At 39.2% G+C, this 18,155-nt stretch overlaps 1 protein-coding gene and 11 non-coding genes across 12 annotated transcripts in view; 9 read left to right on the forward strand and 3 right to left on the reverse strand.

The window, feature by feature from the left end:
• Positions 1-780: 780 nt before the first annotated feature.
• Positions 781-852, forward strand: TRNAE-UUC (transfer RNA glutamic acid (anticodon UUC)). Its single transcript has one exon. It is a non-coding gene; the product is annotated as a tRNA-Glu (tRNA).
• Positions 853-3,204: 2,352 nt separating this feature from the next.
• On the forward strand, positions 3,205-3,276 carry TRNAE-CUC (transfer RNA glutamic acid (anticodon CUC)). The gene has a single exon. It is a non-coding gene; the product is annotated as a tRNA-Glu (tRNA).
• A 2,115-nt stretch (positions 3,277-5,391) lies between these two features.
• Positions 5,392-5,464, forward strand: TRNAK-UUU (transfer RNA lysine (anticodon UUU)). The gene has a single exon. It is a non-coding gene; the product is annotated as a tRNA-Lys (tRNA).
• A 435-nt stretch (positions 5,465-5,899) lies between these two features.
• TRNAE-UUC (transfer RNA glutamic acid (anticodon UUC)) lies at positions 5,900-5,971 on the forward strand. Its single transcript has one exon. It is a non-coding gene; the product is annotated as a tRNA-Glu (tRNA).
• A 535-nt stretch (positions 5,972-6,506) lies between these two features.
• On the forward strand, positions 6,507-6,579 carry TRNAK-UUU (transfer RNA lysine (anticodon UUU)). The gene has a single exon. It is a non-coding gene; the product is annotated as a tRNA-Lys (tRNA).
• Positions 6,580-9,565: 2,986 nt separating this feature from the next.
• The window catches only part of LOC140322324 (C-type lectin domain family 10 member A-like), a 36,377-nt gene continuing 27,787 nt past the window's right edge, over positions 9,566-18,155 (forward strand). Inside the window, exon 1 of the mRNA XM_072398903.1 lies at positions 9,566-9,625. Within this exon, the coding sequence (XP_072255004.1) occupies positions 9,566-9,625 (60 nt within the window). The remainder of the gene's footprint in view (positions 9,626-18,155) is intronic.
• Positions 9,783-9,855, forward strand: TRNAK-UUU (transfer RNA lysine (anticodon UUU)). The gene has a single exon. It is a non-coding gene; the product is annotated as a tRNA-Lys (tRNA).
• Positions 10,696-10,768, forward strand: TRNAK-UUU (transfer RNA lysine (anticodon UUU)). Its single transcript has one exon. It is a non-coding gene; the product is annotated as a tRNA-Lys (tRNA).
• Positions 13,533-13,604, reverse strand: TRNAE-UUC (transfer RNA glutamic acid (anticodon UUC)). The gene has a single exon. It is a non-coding gene; the product is annotated as a tRNA-Glu (tRNA).
• Positions 14,871-14,936, forward strand: TRNAK-UUU (transfer RNA lysine (anticodon UUU)). Its single transcript has one exon. It is a non-coding gene; the product is annotated as a tRNA-Lys (tRNA).
• On the reverse strand, positions 15,045-15,116 carry TRNAE-UUC (transfer RNA glutamic acid (anticodon UUC)). The gene has a single exon. It is a non-coding gene; the product is annotated as a tRNA-Glu (tRNA).
• TRNAK-UUU (transfer RNA lysine (anticodon UUU)) lies at positions 16,510-16,582 on the reverse strand. The gene has a single exon. It is a non-coding gene; the product is annotated as a tRNA-Lys (tRNA).

The raw sequence follows: 18,155 nt of genomic DNA on the forward strand, positions 1-18,155 counted from the left end.
GAATGCGCGAGCGATCATCCGATTCTGCTTGATGAATCAGGGGCATTGAGTCATATCTATGACTGATAACTTCATGTTTCCTGAAATGAATGGGAAGAACCACCCATGAAACCTTATTCCTTAGATACGGGATAATTACCCCCTATGACAAAAGGGTCTTCACATGCATCCTTTTCTTCCAAGACCAGGTTTCCTAAAATTGACCCTTTCATGTATCATTAGGGATCTGCCCTGGAAAATGAATCCTTGCTTCCCACTGGTACCTTTGGCAACAGTCTAATCCAGTTTATCACTGCAGGGGCTCTGCCCCTCATATGAAATTCCACACCAACCTTGCTTGGAGATAGGGTCTGCCGCTTATGGCTGGAGTCTAAAGGCTTGTTGCAGGTAAATGGCAAAGCCATAATTTTGGCCACATATCTGACTATATCAATGGATGCTTACTTTAGGAAACCAGCCAACATGCTTAGGTGTTTAATTGCTGTTGGATTTACTGACCTTGGCGAGTCTGCTAAATGAATACTCTGCCCAAACTTCAAGGGATCCGGAGACTGAAACCTGTGCAATGGCAGGTTTAAAAGACGCATCAGCTGTTAGGATGGTCTGTTTAGGATCAAGGTCTGGATCAAGGTATAGAAGGCAGAGACAGGCCAAATCCAATTTGGGCCAAAGTGGTATTATACATGTTGTCATGCTGAGCTAGGAAAAACTCTTCATCATGCTGAGATGTTCAGGAAATAACTCTACATGAGAGTGCAAGACCTCCATATCTTCCAGTTCTCCCATATGGTCTAGCGGTTAGGATTCTTGGTTTTCACCCAGGCGGCCCGGGTTCGACTCCCGGTATGGGAAGAAGTTCTTTTACTTTCCTCTTCAAGCTGACTTCAGACACGAGCTGCATGAAAAAAAAAAACAAAATTCAAGAACACAATTTTCAAAGCTTTAACACCAACCTAAGTTTTTAGTTATGCAGCTCTGTTAATTTTACATGTCAACCACCTGACTCTTCTCAAGGGTCAACATACAGTTAGGTCCATAAATAATTGGACAGAGACAGCTTTTTTCTAATTTTGGTTCTGTATATTACCACAATTAATTTTAAATGAAACAACTCAGATGCAGTTGAACTGCAGACTTTCAGCTTTAATTCAGATGGTTGGACAAAAAGATTGCATAAAAATGTGAGGAACTAAAACCATTTTATATACAATCACTTCATTTCAGGGGCTCAAAAGTAATTGGACAATTGACTCAAAGGCTATTTCATGGGCTGGTGTGGGCAATTTCTTTGTTATGTCATTATCAATTAAGCAGATAAAAGGCCTGGAGTTGATTTGATACATCATGAGAAAGAAACAAAGCACTGGTGAACTCATCAATGCCAAAAGACCTGGACATCCACGGAAAACAACAGTGGTGGATAATTGCAGAATCATTTCCATGGTGAAGAGAAACCCCTTCACAACAGCCAACCAAGTGAACAACACTCTCCAGGAAGTAGGCGTATCGATATCCAAGTCTACCATAAAGAGAAGACTGCATGAAAGTAAATACAGAGGGTGCACTGCAAGGTACAAGCCACTCATAAGCCTCAATAATAGAAAGGCTAGATTGGACTTTGCTCAAAAAGCCAGCACAGTTCTGGAAAAACAGTCTTTGGACAGATGAAACCAAGATCAACCTTTACCAGAATGATGGCAAGAAAAACGTATGGAGAAGGCATGCATCATCTGTAAAACATGGCCGAGGCAGTGTGATGGCTTGGGCGTACATGGCTGCCATGGCACTGGGACACTAGTGTTTATCCATGATGTGACACAGGACAGAAGCAGCCGAATGAATTCTGAGGTGTTCAGAGACATACTGCTCAAATCCAGATAAATGAAGACAAATTGATTGGGAGGCGTTTCATAATACAGATGGACAATGACCCAAAACATACAGCCAAAGCAACCCAGGAGTTTATTAAAGCAAAGAAGTGGAATATTCTTGAATGGCCAAGTCAGTCACCTGATCTGAACCCAAATGAGCACGCATTTCACTTGTTGAAGACTAAACTTTGGACAGAAAGGCCCACAAACAAACAGTAACTGAAAGCCGCTGCAGTAAAGGCCTGGCAGAGCATTAAAAAGGAGGAAACCCAGCATCTGGTGATGTCCATGAGTTCAAGACTACAGGCTGTCATTGCCAGCAAAGGGTTTTCATCCAAGTATTAGAAGTGAACATTTTATTTTCAGCTTTTTAATTTGTCCTATTGCTTATGAACCCCTGAAATGAAGTGATTGTATAAAAAAAAAGTTCCTCACATTTTTGTGCAATCATTTTGTTCAACCCACTGAATTAGAGCTGAAAGTCTGCAGTTCAACTGAATCTGAGTTGTTCATTTAAAATAATTGTGGTAATGTACAGAATCAAAATTAGAAAAAAGACCTAACTGTAGAAAATGGACCTAACTGTAACTGCTCTGTCTGGAAAGAAAGGTAGTAAAAGGCTCTTAGGCACCTAATATAATGTCTAAAACTCAACTGGCTACAATGACAGCCACAAAAATGGCTTCCTCCAGCGACGTCAGGCCTAGTGAGATCTTGACCCAGGTCTGATTGCTTGTGATACGAGCAAATTTTATTTTACATTGTAGGCAAAAATTCTTAGGCATACCTCACTGAAAAATGTCCAATAAATAAATTTATTAATAAACTTTAAATAAAAAAACACAAATTCTGGTAAAACAAAAATTAAAAAATAGTGAAATGTAATATAACTGTACAGTAGCATGTATTATATATATATATATATATATATATATATATATTATATAAGGATTTCTTTGTATTGGACTCAATACAGCTATTTTGTAGTATGCAGTATTCTCGTGTTTTATTCATTTGGTTGGTATACTTACATTTTATCAGAAGATCCTAATGAAAAGATTGTACAGTGTGTTACCTTGTAGAACTTCTTTCATTGCGATAGAATCTAAAGATATAATTGGAGTTGCTATATATATTTCACATGCTGTTGTATAGTTAAACCTGGGTCAGCGTATACAGAGCCTTGTCTCGTGTTTTATTGTATGACTGCCATTTTTATGTTGTATCTTTTCCAGTTTCTATTTGTTTCAATTAAAGTCCTTCACAAAAATTTATGCTAATAGGTCTCTCCTATAGGTTAGGCAACGCTGGCTTATTACAAGCAGCACAACAGTCCCTGGTGGTCTAGTGGTTAGGATTCGGCGCTCTCACCGCCGCGGCCCGGGTTCGATTCCCGGTCAGGGAATGTACATTTTTAATTGCTTAAAAAAAAAAGACTTTTTCTGAACTCCCACTATTATCACCCACTATTGTCCTCATAAACATAGGAAGTTGCAGGTACTCAGGAAGAGACAGATATGTGAGAGAATCTCTGGAAAAGTTTTTTCTTTCCACATCTTAGGAGCCATCTTCACAGAAGATGCAATGGCTTTTGTTAAAAAAAATGTAAACGTTAAAATGTATATATTTTAGCTAGGAATTTTTTTTTAGTTTCTGATTTAAATTGACCCATTTTTAGAAAAAATTTTTCCAGATATTTCCTTTTTCTAAATGGCACCCAATGGCACTAATGGCACAACATATGTTCCACAATTCTAAACAGTTGCAGGAGGTCTTCTGCTAATGATGGCAAGAAATGTTGGAGCAGAAATGTCAATTTACTAACATGATTTAGTAAATGATTAGTCCTGTTATTGTTATTGCTTAGACCTGCTTTGACTTTAGCATTTTTTTAAACTCTTGGTATATCTGAATTTGTGGCAATGAAGGTGGTTCAGATTAAAATTAAACCTTTCAATGCCTAAACATTGTTACAAGCAGTAAATGAGCTTGGAATGGGTTCACACTAACCTCAGTAACTGCAGGTATTTAAAATAATTCATGCACAAATTTACAAAAGATACAGAGTTGTCCAAGCCCTTCCCTAACCACTTTCCTCACTACCCTGTCTTAACAGTGGATCAGTTCAACCCCCTTCCCCAGCAGTTACTTAATTGCTCAGCACCCCCTCTGCAACCCATATGCCCCCCACCCCTAGGAGTGACTCCACAGCTCCGCAGTCCATGTACCCCCCAAACAGAGCTCAATAGCTCATTTCACCCAGCAGTCTTCTGTGATTGCCAAGGCGATCAAGACTGAATGTCCCTAATGCCCTAATTTCGGACATGCGCAGAAGGGGCATTTTTTCTATTAAGAGAAAGAGATGTCGATTTTTTTTTTTTTAAATTGTAGACCTGTAACTTACAGAAATATGTCCGAACAAGGGTCTAGTAGATATCCTGAAAATAATAAAGTTTGAAACGCACAATCATGTAAAAAAAATAAAATAAATAACTTTAATAATAAAATTAAATAAAAAACACAAAAATCAGCTTAAACAAGAATACATAAATAAATCAAAGATTCTGAAAATGCCACAATTCGGTATACTGTATAGTAATATATTTTTCTAAAACACCTCCCTAGTGTGGTAAATTTTAAAACAGAGTCCAACGTCACATACCTTTAGACAAAGCCACATAAATATATTTTGTATTATTTTGGATTGTATTGTATCCAATACAAAATATTTGAATTTCCCGCTACGCCCCCCCGTCGACGGGCGTATGCACTGACATCATCAGGAATCACCGAGGGACGCGTATGCGAACACCGGGTGTTGTAATTCTTTGCGTACTTCCATGCAAAAAGCGTTACATTTATTGCATGGAAATTTATTTTAGATTGTAGGCTATAATTCTTACATAACTCACCAAAATATGTCCAAAATTTAATAAATTTAATAATAAACTTTAAAAAAACTTTTTATAAAACATTATAAAAAAAAAATCTTTTAAAAAAAAAAAGAAATAGTGTATAATGTAATGTAACTGTACAGTAGCTTATATAATATATATATAATACAAATATATATATATTATGTAAATATTTCTTTGTATTGGACTCAATACAGCTTTTTTGCATTGAGTTTAATACAAAGTGATTTAAATTTCCCGCCCTGCCTCCCGCCTGCAGCGACGTCACTGGGAAACCCTGGAGATCGTCACCCTACACGCTGGGTGAACACTGAAGAGAGAAGACGTCTCCAGGGGAGCTGGGGGGACAAGGTAAGTGTTTTTTTTCAGTTGTAATCCGATTGTCATACAACATTGTATGTATGATTGCACTTTAACGCGTGTTTCTAATTTTAGCTACCCCGAACCTGGTTCGGGGTAAACGATTGTAGCAAGTTTTCTTACCCCGAACCAGGCTCGGGCTAACCGCCCAGGTGCTTAAAGACAATTGTAATGTTTTTAGTTTAGTTCCACTTTAAAAAGATGGAGATTTGACTCCAGTCATGTGACCTGATCACTTCACTGAAGCCCGGATAGCTCAGTCGGTAGAGCATCAGACTTTTAATCTGAGGGTCCAGGGTTCAAGTCCCTGTTCGGGCGGATGCTGTTTTTTTTTTTTTTCAAGGAAGCCCATCATACATAACCAGACTACCTTGTTCTAGCTAGGAGAAAGTAATGTACTCTAAGCAGAATGCTTACATAAGGAAGGATTCAAAAATATGGCCATTACATCAAATATAAATTATGCCCTAAAAACCAGAAGAGAATAATTCTTATTATCCAAACAAACAAAAGAAATAGCCTGACTACAACATACAGCATAACACTAGAAAAGCTACAACCCATTATGCTGAAGGATGGAAAGACAGGAAACTACAAATTCACTTAACGACTAGGACACAGGTATGGAATTTGGTCATTAAGTGAGGAGAATCAAACGTTTATCTTGCAATTTCATTATTTTTAATTCATTTCTATTTGATAAACTGCATGTATTACAATGGCATCATGATCCTTATCCCTGTCTTTCAGTTCTCCCATATGGTCTAGCGGTTAGGATTCCTGGTTTTCACCCAGGCGGCCCGGGTTCGACTCCCGGTATGGGAAGAAGATCTTTTGCTGTCCTCTTCAAGCTGACTTCAGACATGAAAAAAAAATTCAAGAACACACAACTTTCAAAGCTTTATCACAAACCTAAGTTTTTAGTTATTCAGCTCTGTCAATTTTACATGTCAACCACCTGACTCTTCTTAAGGGTCAACATAACTGCCCATCTGGAAAGAAAAGTGGTAAAAGGCTCTAAGGCACCTAATATAATGTCTAAAACTCGCCTGGCCACAATGACTGCTACATAGCTGCCCATCTGGAAAGAAAAGTGGTAAAAGGCTTTAAGGCACCTAATATAATGTCTAAAACTCGACTGGCCACAATGACTGCTACAAAAATGTCTGCCTCTAGTGACGCTAGGCCTAGTGAGATCTTGACGCTGGTCTGAATGCTTCTGATACGAGCAAAATCAAGTACAAGATAGGTCTCCTTCCCGTGATCTGGTTTCCCCAATTGGTTTTACCCAATTATCCCTGATTTGGCAAGGTGATACTGAGTTTAGGTATGAATCATGTGACTACATGCTTTCACTGAAGCCCGGATAGCTCAGTCGGTAGAGCATCAGACTTTTAATCTGAGGGTCCAGGGTTCAAGTCCCTGTTCGGGTGGCTCCTTTTTTTATACCAAATGATCCATTATACATAGCCAGGTTACTAGATCACGAGGAGGTGTACGATGGGGGTGCGGAGAAGTTCTCGGCTTTGCCCCCTTCCAGATGAAGGAGAAATATGTGTGTGGGGTCATATGACAGCCTAATATCTTAGTATGTAACTGTGCGAATATCAGGACTTTACAATACTTAAAACTGTTTTTTTCTTTTAGTGAGAAGCTGTGATGGAAGAGGCACAAGTAAATTTCACATCGTTATAGTTACGAGCCGTCATGAAGTTTTTGTTTCTCCAGGGAAAGTCAGCAAAGGACATTCACAATGAGATGTCACAAACACTGGGGAGAAGTGTCCTTCCTTTCCCTGGAGAAACACAAACATCATGGCGGCCCCTAACTCCAATAACGTGAAACTTGCTTATGCCTCTGCCATCACAGCTTCTCACTAAAAGAAAAAACAGTTTTAAGCATCGCAAAGACCTGATATTTGCACAGTTACATACTAAGATATTAAGCTGTCATATGCCCCCACACTCATTTTTCTATTTCATCTGGAAGGGGGCAAAGCCAAGAACTTCTCCGCACCCCCTCGTACACCACATGTATTCTGACCCAGAAGAAAGTAATAAACATCTCAGAGTACTAGTAATATTTTTCCATATAAAAAGATCCAACAATCAAGTTAATAACACAAGTCTTGACAACTAGAAGAAATATACTAGTTAGGATAGAAAAGATAATGAGTTTCAACCCATCATGCCATCTGGTTTTCAGGCAACTAACCGATCTCAGAACCAGATTAATGAGTAGGAAATTGAACTCGGACTACAGAAATGCAAACTGCGGAATAAAAGCTTTGTTAAATGTTCAAAAAGATAAAACACAGGAAAGGATAAAAAGGTGAAAAATGATGCCTCGGCCCTTTTTGAAATATGGGAGAGAGGGAGTTGTGGAACACCTGGCCTCTAAGCTGTTTTTCTCTGCTAGCTTTTAATGGGTGGTTTATGTATATTACATTTATCTTGCAGTTTCATTATTTTCAATTATTTTCCATTTTATACACTGGCCTGCATGTATTACACTGGCAATGTGATCCTTATTACCTTCCATCAGTTCTCCCATATGGTCTAGGGCAGGTGTGTCAAACACAAATCACATAAGGAGCTGGAATCTAAAACACAGACGCGAGCAGAACTTTTTTCTTAGGATACATAGTGTTAGTAGAAGTATAGATACTTCCTCACCCTGAGACTCCATATCACACCCCATCCTTGTGCATTATTCATGTTTTGAAAATAAGAACTTGCTTGTCTTCGTGAAGCATGAACATATATTGACTTTCCCATCTTTCAATAAATTGTCTCCCTTCTGCATCAACTTTTCTCTTGTTGGACATTTTGGGAGTGATTGCTTTTTGGTTCCTAGCAGCTTTTTCTGAGGTCAGTGTACCTGATCTATCTTGGCCTGTCTATGTCAGGGGAATGGAGCCATGGACTGTGCTGAGGTGGAGGCCGATGTCCCTGAGTCTGGAGACATTCTAATGTAGCATCCCACTGAGATTCCATACCTGAAGCAGCAACATACTACTGGCAGCAGGATCGGGACTCTGGCACAGTGCCTGGCATCTGTGGCCCCGGCGTGTGAACTTTGACACGAGGTGCCGTGTGGGCATGGGACGCAGCATGCAACTGGGCGTCCCATGCCCATTTTTATACAAGCACCAGGGACGTTATTAATAATAATAAAATGATTTCTTAATTGGTTCTCTGTATCCAAGGTTGGTATGCTGACCATACACTGATTGACATTTCTAAAATATTCAATGTTATTATTAACCCCCTAACCGCTAAGCCCGTAATTTCTCGCACTAAATATTTTTGCTCTTTTGGACAACCCCGTATTTTTTCGCCTACACTAAAATCCCCACTTACCTGGTCCCACTGAGCTAATCCAGCGTCGGTTCCGTGTTCCAGCGGCGGGTCCATGTTCCAGCGTCGTCCTCCAGCGTCGGGTGTCCCTCTCCTTAAAAGAAAAAGCCGGCCGGCTTAGAGGAGAAAGCCAGCTGGCTTTCTTTTCTATTTTATATTCATGATATCTACTAGAACCCTATTCGGACATATTTCTGTAAGTTACAGGTCTACAATTTAAAAAAAAAAATTTCATGAAAACCTGTGACGCTTTTGGAACAGAAATCTAGAAATCAGTGTAACGCTCAGGTGGTTAACATATTTTTAATATAAAATATTACCATTTATTACCATAAAATATAATGCAAATCTTTTAGAAAATAGGGCATTCATCAGTCAAAAATTGATCAGAAATTTGTATTCTTTGGCCTACTAATGACACCCCCCGCCACTCGGATGAGGGGGACATCAAGTAAAGAATAGTATTTTCTGATCAATGTTTGATTAATATATCAATTAAACTTTATTCAGAAATGTTTATATTCAATTAATGTTGCATCAGGCTGGTTGAATGGTGTAAGGAGGTAAGCAATCTATATGTGGAGGATAATCAACCATTTACCTGGTCATACAAGTATATGGACAGCATATTTATTAAAAAACAGCTCTTAAAGTGTACCTAAACTCAACATTTTTACTTTGCATAGAAAGGTAGATAACCCTTCTAAATAAAGTAAAAATGTTGTTTTTATTTGTTTTTTTAGGTGTCACACACTCCAAAAAAGGATATCAAGACTTAATGGGAGCGCAGAGCCTCCTGGGGTAGCTACGTCACGCATCCCAGGTGGCTCTGGCTGCTTCTTCTGTGCATGCCCTAATCTCGGGCATGCGCAGAAGGGGCATTTTTCCACCAAGGGTAAAGAGATGCCAATCTCACACATGCGCAGTGAGATCGGCTCTTTTTCCCCCTTAACAGTGACTACATCGCAGTGTGAAATTGGGTGACGTAGAAAGAAGACCGAAGAAAAAGACGGAAGAGAAGACAGAAAATGGTGGTGCCCTGTGTTTCCTCGATGCCGGGATGAAGAAGAATTCCAGGACGACGCAGCGCCAGACAGTGGAAAAGATCAGAGCCATTAAGGTAAGTAATTGTTTTATTTTTAGTTTAGTGCTGCTTTAAGCAAGTATATTTTTGGTCTGTCTACTTGTTCATTTCTTCTATTTACACAATTAGCTCATTGTTTGCAGGTGGAAGGTACACTTAGGTGTGAATCAGGTGACAATAAGCTTTCACTGAAGCCCGGATAGCTCAGTCGGTAGAGCATCAGACTTTTAATCTGAGGGTCCAGGGTTCAAGTCCCTGTTCGGGCGACAGACTTTTTAACAAAAAAAGAATTGCCCTGGCTTTAATCTCTCCATCCTGGTTGTTACATTTCCACAATGGCTTTGACCTCCTCTATCCAATATGGTTGTGAGATTTCCACATAACTTCCAACCTTCAAGCTTTTCTTCAAAGTAAGGCTCAAACTAAATATTAGCTCCCAATAGATATCCTGGAGGATACTAATGAGCCTGACGTTGGCCACTGCTATATGTGTTCTAGGCTCAGGGCCTACAGCTGCTTGATAAAAACAAGAAAACCTCAGCATGGTCATGTGATGTATAGAGCCAAAATAAATTTGAAACATCAGCTGCTGCGCATGTGTAGTACAAAGCAGTAAAATAATCTGAAAGTACCCCTTGTGTGCATTTGTTGACCTTTACACCGCACATGTGCAATTTACAGACAAAAGTAGTCCAAAACAACCCCTTTACATGTGCATATTCAACATAATAATTACAGCAGGCTGGGATATATAGACCGGTTATAATTGTGGAATATGTGCACTCCTGGACATAAAGTATGAAGAAGTGTGTCAATTACAGGTAGCATGCATCCATTTTATAGGGAAAACAAAGATTTTCTAATAACTAGAACATATTATTAAAGGCACATTTTATGTTTCAGTGGAAAGTTTATTGTTACACCTAACTCCAGCATGAACTTCCTGATATTCCTAAACTACAGTGTTAAAGTGTTATAAACTTCTCTCAAACAAGTACAGATTTGCTCTGTCTACATGCTGATTCCCTTGACCAGCCCAATGAGCTCATATTTGGTAAAGAGGTGGAGTTTAGGTACTAGTCATGTGATGACAAAGTTTCACTGAAGCCCGGATAGCTCAGTCGGTAGAGCATCAGACTTTTAATCTGAGGGTCCAGGGTTCAAGTCCCTGTTCGGGCGACAGACTTTTTACCTTTTTTTTCATAAAACGTGATGTTTTACCCCAACTTTAGGTGAAATTGAAGAGGAAATTATTTGACTGAAGCATAATGACCAGATGGAGAGTGCTGCTGAATACTAGACCTCCAATTCTAGGATATAATACATATTCTATATATAATTCTAGGATAGCATACTAAAGACAAAAGCATTGTTTAGGGACTAATCATACTAGAACTAATTATTAGAAAAATTGTGCATAGGCAGATTGTTTATTGCAGAAGAGATGTAGTCCCTTCAATAAAATAGTTATTTGTCTGATCTCAGTTTTGTAACTCACCTGGCCACAATGCATTGTATGCGCTGTCATTTTCAACCAGTCTTCTTCTGGGTTCTGGATCTTTGGATATCTTGATTGGTCATATGGGAATGATTTAAATGCCACACACCCACTCCCCACCAGGGGTGTAGTGGGGCTGGCACTCCGTGCCCTCACTTTTTCGGGACCCCCGTATAGGCTCTCCCTGCGCTTTAGCCACTGATAGCTATATCTATTACCGTGTTCTTTTTTTACGACTACACCCCTGCTCTCCACTCCAGTTCATTCACTCCTGGCAGCCAGGGATTAAACCGGGACCCCCAGCATTGTACACTGAGAAGCACATGCACATCCATGTTCATTAAAGAAAAGATTGTGATTAGGTAGGTAAGTTTATTGTATTGCAGAACACACTGCAATGAACAACAATGAACCTGTCTGCACACATTTTTTAAAATATAAATTTAGTTCTTCTTTAATTAGGAACTAAACACTGCATCCTCTTGCTGGGGATGTGGGCATTGTTAGTAGGGTTACCATCGTTCTGTCAAAAAATCCAATTTATTAAATTGTTCCACTTGAAAGGATAAGAATGTACCCAGAGGGTTAGTATTAAAGGATATTTTTTGGGGATAGTTTGTAGTGTTTTGCTCCAGGCAGAAAGGAGTTAGGAGCAGACACCAAAGATTTGAGGAGATTAACCCCCTAGCGGTATTCCTGAGTGTGACTCGAGGTAGCTTTACCATGCAAAAAGCATGGAGAGTCACACTTAGGGTCCCCTAAAACTTATAAAAACCCACTTACCTTGCTTCGTCGGCGTCCCCCGTCGTCCTGCTGGTCCCCGCAGGTTCTGTGGACATGTCCTTTAGTCGCAGAAACGATCTCTGGGGTTTCCCGGTGATGTTGGTACATGCATCGGTGCGAACAGGAGGATTGGCAGGAAATTCAAATAATTTCGTATTGGATTCAATATAAAATAGCTGTATTGAGTCCAATACAAAGAAATCTTCATATATTATATATATATATATATATATATATTTATATTATACATGCTACTGTACAGTTACATTACATGTTTCACGATTTTTTTATTAACAGATTTTTGTGTTTTTTAAAGTTTATTATTACATTTTTTAAATATTGGATATTTCAGTGAGTTAAATTTCCATGCAAAAAAACTGTAACACTTTTTGCATGGAAATACGGACAGAATTAGAAAGCTATGGAGGTTAGGATAAAATTTTAGCTGAATCAGGAAAATCTGGGAAGGTAAATCACTATCAGTCAGACTGGTAAATCCACTTAGAATCTAAAGTTGATCTAAAGTTAAAAGGGGCTGCCCCAGTCACATTTTTACTGACACGCAATGAATGAGAATGTAAAAATTCAGGGGATCAGAACATCAACCAGACAAGCTGTATATTATAGAACCAGGACAGCAATGGAATCTTACATCATCTATCAGTATGGCTGTGCTTGAAAAGCATGATAAATTGGTTCAAAACAACTTTACATATTAAAGGCTTTGTTTGCATACTACATGCATTTGTGTTTGAATAGCAAACAAGGTGTTAAAAACAATCATCATGAGCCCTCAGGTGTGGGTGAAAAGGTTCACCCGTATGCTGCTTTGCATGTCTTTGGACAGTGAGGGACTGAGCAAGAGATCTATCTGCACAGAGATATTGAGTTGATGCAAGGAAAATGAGAGTTGGGGTGGGGGCTTTGGGTTGGAATAAGGTAAAATGGAGAACACAAAGTTGGGGGGAGTGCACAGAGATACAAAAGAGGACAGCACCACCTTTGTAGAATGTCCACAATAGACAGTCTCCTATAGAATCTATACAGTACTTACAGGTTCCATTAGATACATAGAAACCATTTAACTTTTTTTATTCTACTTTTGAATTTCTGCATGCAAAATATAAAAGTAACACTTTAAATCTAATAGTTTTGCTGAAATAGTTGGGGAGTACTTGGCAATCAGCAATTGTTGAGACAATGAACTTTGGCCATGAATATGTACTGTATAATACAGCATCCAAAGTTCAGGAGTCAGGAATATGTAATATCTGACATGTAGTGTAGGGGGCGGTAGTATGTAAAGTATTGAATGCAAGGGCCAGGCATATACAATTTATAGAGTGTTGTGGATCCTCCTTGCCAGCAGTGTGATAAATGGGCAATTTAAAGGCAGAAACTGCACAATCATTAGGTTCACTTTCCAAAGGTTACACACCAACATAAGTAGTTGTATTTCTTTTTTTAAAGTTATAGTTATTTCCAGTTGAGATCAATTAAATGTAAAGATTAAAGTTTTGTGATAATTATTTCTGGTTGAGAGCAATTAAATGTTTTGTGATTGAAAATGTCCTACAATGGTATTAACACTTTGCGAATTTAGCATATTTTACACTTTACACATTCACAATTAAGAATTAGAGAAGAATATAAAATCTTTTCTTCCCATACCGGGAGTCAAACCCGGGCCGCCTGGGTGAAAACCAGGAATCCTAACCGCTAGACCATATGGGAGATCTGAAAGTGAATTTTTATGACAGATAAATGGATGTGACCTAAAACATAATCTGATTTTTAAACAACTCCAAAAAGTAGAAGACACCCTAGTTAAACAATGGGAACAACAATGGTTATTTTTGATCATCTATTTATTGAAAACAAATGTTGTAACCATGTTGTCAGCTTTAAACTTGGAAGATATATTTTAAAGGGATTAAGTTACCAGCCTAAATTGTCATCGACTGCATTAATGAAATTAGGGGCTTGGTTATAGCAGGACCTCCAAACAAAGCAGACTCAGCTACAACTGTGGATTGTAAATGATGAGCAGGGTTCAGTCGCCTCAATGACAACAATCCCTAATCTAACCTAAATCTAATCAGGTGTTTTATTGCAGAAGAGACAGGCCATGTGTATCCTACATAAAAGCAAACTTAAAATCGTAAGCAGACAGGCAAAAGAGATGTTGGAATTGAAAAAAATAAAATAAAACTAAATATATAAATTTAAATATATATATATATATATATATATATATATATATATATATATATATATATATATAATCTGGATATACAGATAACCCAAGCAGATTACAAGCATCCTTCTCTGTAACAGATGGAAATTTTTAAACTTTTAATTGATTGCTAAATAGAGACAATGATTGATCTTCCATGATTAGATACTTGGGGAACTATAGCACATTGGTCAGTTAGATCCCCTGGTGGTATTTACCCAAACCTGTTTATTATTACTTGGGGGAAGCTGAGATCCTAATCCTTTACTGTCTTGTCAACCCACTCTCAATTTTGCCTAAAGCAGTAATGGACTTTGTCACCTCCTGCACAAGTATTTATTAATGGGGGACCAACAAGGTAATTTGCTCTGGACTTTCAGATGGTGTTCTTAGAAATGTAGATTATACAACTGCAGATATTATCAACAACAAACAGGATATAGTCAGAGTTAGTAACCTATGCAATGGAAGGTAGTCCCACCTTTCTGAGCCATTCATATCTACTGTCTTGGATGGAAAGTTAAGCAAAAATGGAAGGAGGTGGCCCAGCCAAGATGGAAGGGGTCATTGCCGGGTCAGACAGACCAGACTAAACAGAGGTGCAAGCCTCGACAGAGGGGCCACAACCATGATATTGAAGGTACCAGCTAGGACAGATAGGCCTGGTTGAAAAACGCTGATCTAGAAACTACTCCATCTTCATATTGATTCTTCTTTGTCCTCCTAGCCTATATTTTAGTATCATTTCATGTCATTTCACTGAAGCCCGGATAGCTCAGTCGGTAGAGCATCAGACTTTTAATCTGAGGGTTCAAGTCCCTGTTTGGGCGCATTCTTTTTTTTTTTTTTTTTAACTTTTGTTATGCAACACATATCTCATACTAGGGACATATTAGCAGGTCTCGAGCTGTCTTGGAGAATAATAGAAAAACAACATCTTCCCATACCGGGAGTCGAACCCGGGCCGCCTGGGTGAAAACCAGGAATCCTAACCGCTAGACCATATGGGAGAGCCACATAAAAGTTTTATATACATGTTCCAGTTTCCTGATTCTTTTGATAGTAGCAGAAAATGAATCTAATTAAAATACAAAAATAAATTTTTGTTTAGAACAGTGGATTAATAGAGGAGGCAAAAATTCTCGGTAAAGAGTCTTCCTAAAAAATTGAGTTCATTCTCATAGCAGAAGGCCTTGAAGGGGTCTTTCTAAAGCAATGGTTAGGTCACATAGCAAAAGCAGAAGGCTTTGGAAGGGTCTACTTGAAAAAATAGATGTCCTAAAAGAAGCAGAAGGTTTTAAGGAGGTTATCCTTGAAAAATACCTTTGTTGGTTTAATTTTTGCTGGATATGATGTAGTGAGAGGAAAATGGAGGCAGCAGTAAAAACAGCAGAACCACCAGGTAAAAAACTGAGTGAGTGCTCTAAAGCAGTGGTCGCCAACCTTTTCGGACTGACAGACCACTAAATTTACTGGCTCCGGAACACGCATGAGCGGGGAGCCAGGTGTCACTCAAAGGGGAAGAAACTTCCCCTTTAGTGACGTCATGATGCCAGAACCAGCCCACTCCCCCGTCATAGGTCTGAGCCTGCATTGGGAGAGTGTGCAGGTGTCCAGAGATACAACTGAGGCTGCTTGCTTGCAGTCACGGTTGGATCAACAGTCAATCAACAGTCGTCCCTCTTCAAGGAGCAGGCCTCCAAATCTTCGGAGGCTGCTGAGCATCGCACTCATGCCTCCTATGAAGGGTCCTTGTTGGTTGCAAAGAAAATGCATCCCTTCACTGATGCAGACTTTGTAATAGATTGTATAGTTGCTGCTGTTGTTCTCATTTCTTGTTGTTCTCAGAAAAGACTCTTCCTGGGTAGAACACATATATCTGTATTCATGAATTATCTGATATTGATTCCAAGCATTTCTGGTTAATTCAGTTCCTTATCACATGTGTGAAACTAAATTCCTATTATCAGTCCTGGAGGGTTCAGCTATATGATCGGTAGTATTGTAGGTTCCTTTTGTGTAACACGTTTGAGTTGATTGATGATGAGGTTGGGTGGTTACATGAAGCCCAGCTTTAGGAGATGTTAGAAAATTTCTTTCAGAGTTCATTTTTTGGTATGATGGGTTGCAGATCTTTGATTATCTTTCTTATGTCTTCTAGTGTTGGCTTGTACGTTGTAAGTACACATCTGGTGTTTCTTTTTCTTATTTTAGTATAACAGATTTTCTGTTCTGGTTGGCAAGACTTTTGTTGAGGGCTTTCGTTTTGGATCCTTTTAAAATGGAAGGATTTCCTGATACTCTTGAGGTTTTTTTTCTTTCATCTGGGTCAGATGTGTGGTGGTATCTAGTAGCCTGGCTGTGTATAATGGATCATCTGGTGTCAAAAGTTTAAAAATCCGTCGCCCGAACAGGGACTTGAACCCTGGACCCTCAGATTAAAAGTCTGATGCTCTACCGACTGAGCTATCCGGGCTTCAGTAAGGTTTTGTGGTCACATGATTTGAGGCTAAACTCCACCTATTTAATATGTGACCTAAAAAGACAAAGAAGTAGTAGGGAGGGTTTAACCTCCTGGGTGGTTACCCTGAGCCTAGTTTGGGGTAAAAAAATGCTGAAAGCGTTTACCCCGAACTAGGCTCGGGGTAGCTAAAAATAGAATCAAGTGTTCCCGTTACAGTGCAATCTGATTGTCATACAACATTGTATTAGAAGGGGGTGATCCACAGTGTTAAAAGCAGAGGAAAGTTCAATGAGAAGGAAGAGAGAACATTTTTCCTGAGATTTAGCACTGGTGAGGTCACTGGCCACTTTAGTAAGGAATGTTGCTGTTTCAGTGGAATGGGCAGCTCAAAAGCAAGACTGGAGAGGGTCAAGGAGAGAACTGGTGAGTATTTTATAAACAAGGTGCTCAAGAAGTTTGGAAATATGGATATAGGAGAAGGGAGATAGGCCAGTAACTAGAAGGTAGGGAGGGGTCTAGTGAGGGTTTTCTCAGGATAAGGGGAATAATGGCATGTTTGAAAGCGCATGGGTATATACCTGTGGAAAGGGAGAGGTTGAATGATTTGGTTAGTGCGGGAGCCAGGGTGGAGGAATAGGCATGGAGTAGATCAGAGGGAATTTGGTCAAGCGGACAGGTAGTAGATGGAGATGATGAGAGGAGATTTCATCCACAGTAACATGGCTGAGGGGGGTTAGTGATGATTTACAGGTGGATATGGTTGAAGTGGCCAATTTTATCTCTGAAGTAGCTGGCAATGTCTTGTGCAGAGAAAGTAGCTGTATCGGGTGCAGGTGTGGGTTGTAGGAGGGAGTCAATTGTTGACAAGAGACTGCATGGGTTGGAAGCTTGAGAGGATTTGACAGTTTTCCAACTTTTTCCTTTTTGGTGGAATAGATGAGAAGCAGAGAATAGTGGGTTTAAAGCAGGAGAAATAATTTATGCAAAGTGCTCTGGGATTCTCAGCGCCAGTAATGTAGTAATCAGAATCATCATAGAATGCAGATATGCTGTAGTCAGAGTACATGTCATGCTCTAAATGTAGTAAATATTGATGTGGACTTCATGATTTTCTATAAGAAGGAATCATAAAATATGCTGCACAAAAGGCTTTTGCCTCATACCAACAAAAAACTTTTTCATCTACACCTTTCGTTTTCCACATTGCCCCGGAGGGATCTCTGGGTTCAGGCTTGTGACCAACTGACCATTGTTTTACCAAATGTTCAAATGTAGTTTGACACTTGAGAATGAAAATGACTTTATCATAGACTTAATCTTATTTGTAGCCTCCATTTTGTAGCAGAAGCATCAATGAGAACTATATCAGGAAATCTGACTGCATTGTGGGGGGTGAGCATCCTGTACAAGTGTTTGAGTTTCTTTTCTTTGTCTAAAGTGTTTATTAAGAACAAAGGGAATGGTCACCTGGGGAGGTGTGGAGATATTCCCAGTATATCAGGGCCATAAATTGTTTCACTCAGGATTCCTAAAGGGTCTCAAACCAACCTTTAATTACTTTACTTAACTGTATACTGTATACTTT

This window comes from Pyxicephalus adspersus, chromosome 2, assembly GCF_032062135.1.
Source record: "Pyxicephalus adspersus chromosome 2, UCB_Pads_2.0, whole genome shotgun sequence".
Lineage (NCBI taxonomy): Eukaryota > Metazoa > Chordata > Amphibia > Anura > Pyxicephalidae > Pyxicephalus > Pyxicephalus adspersus.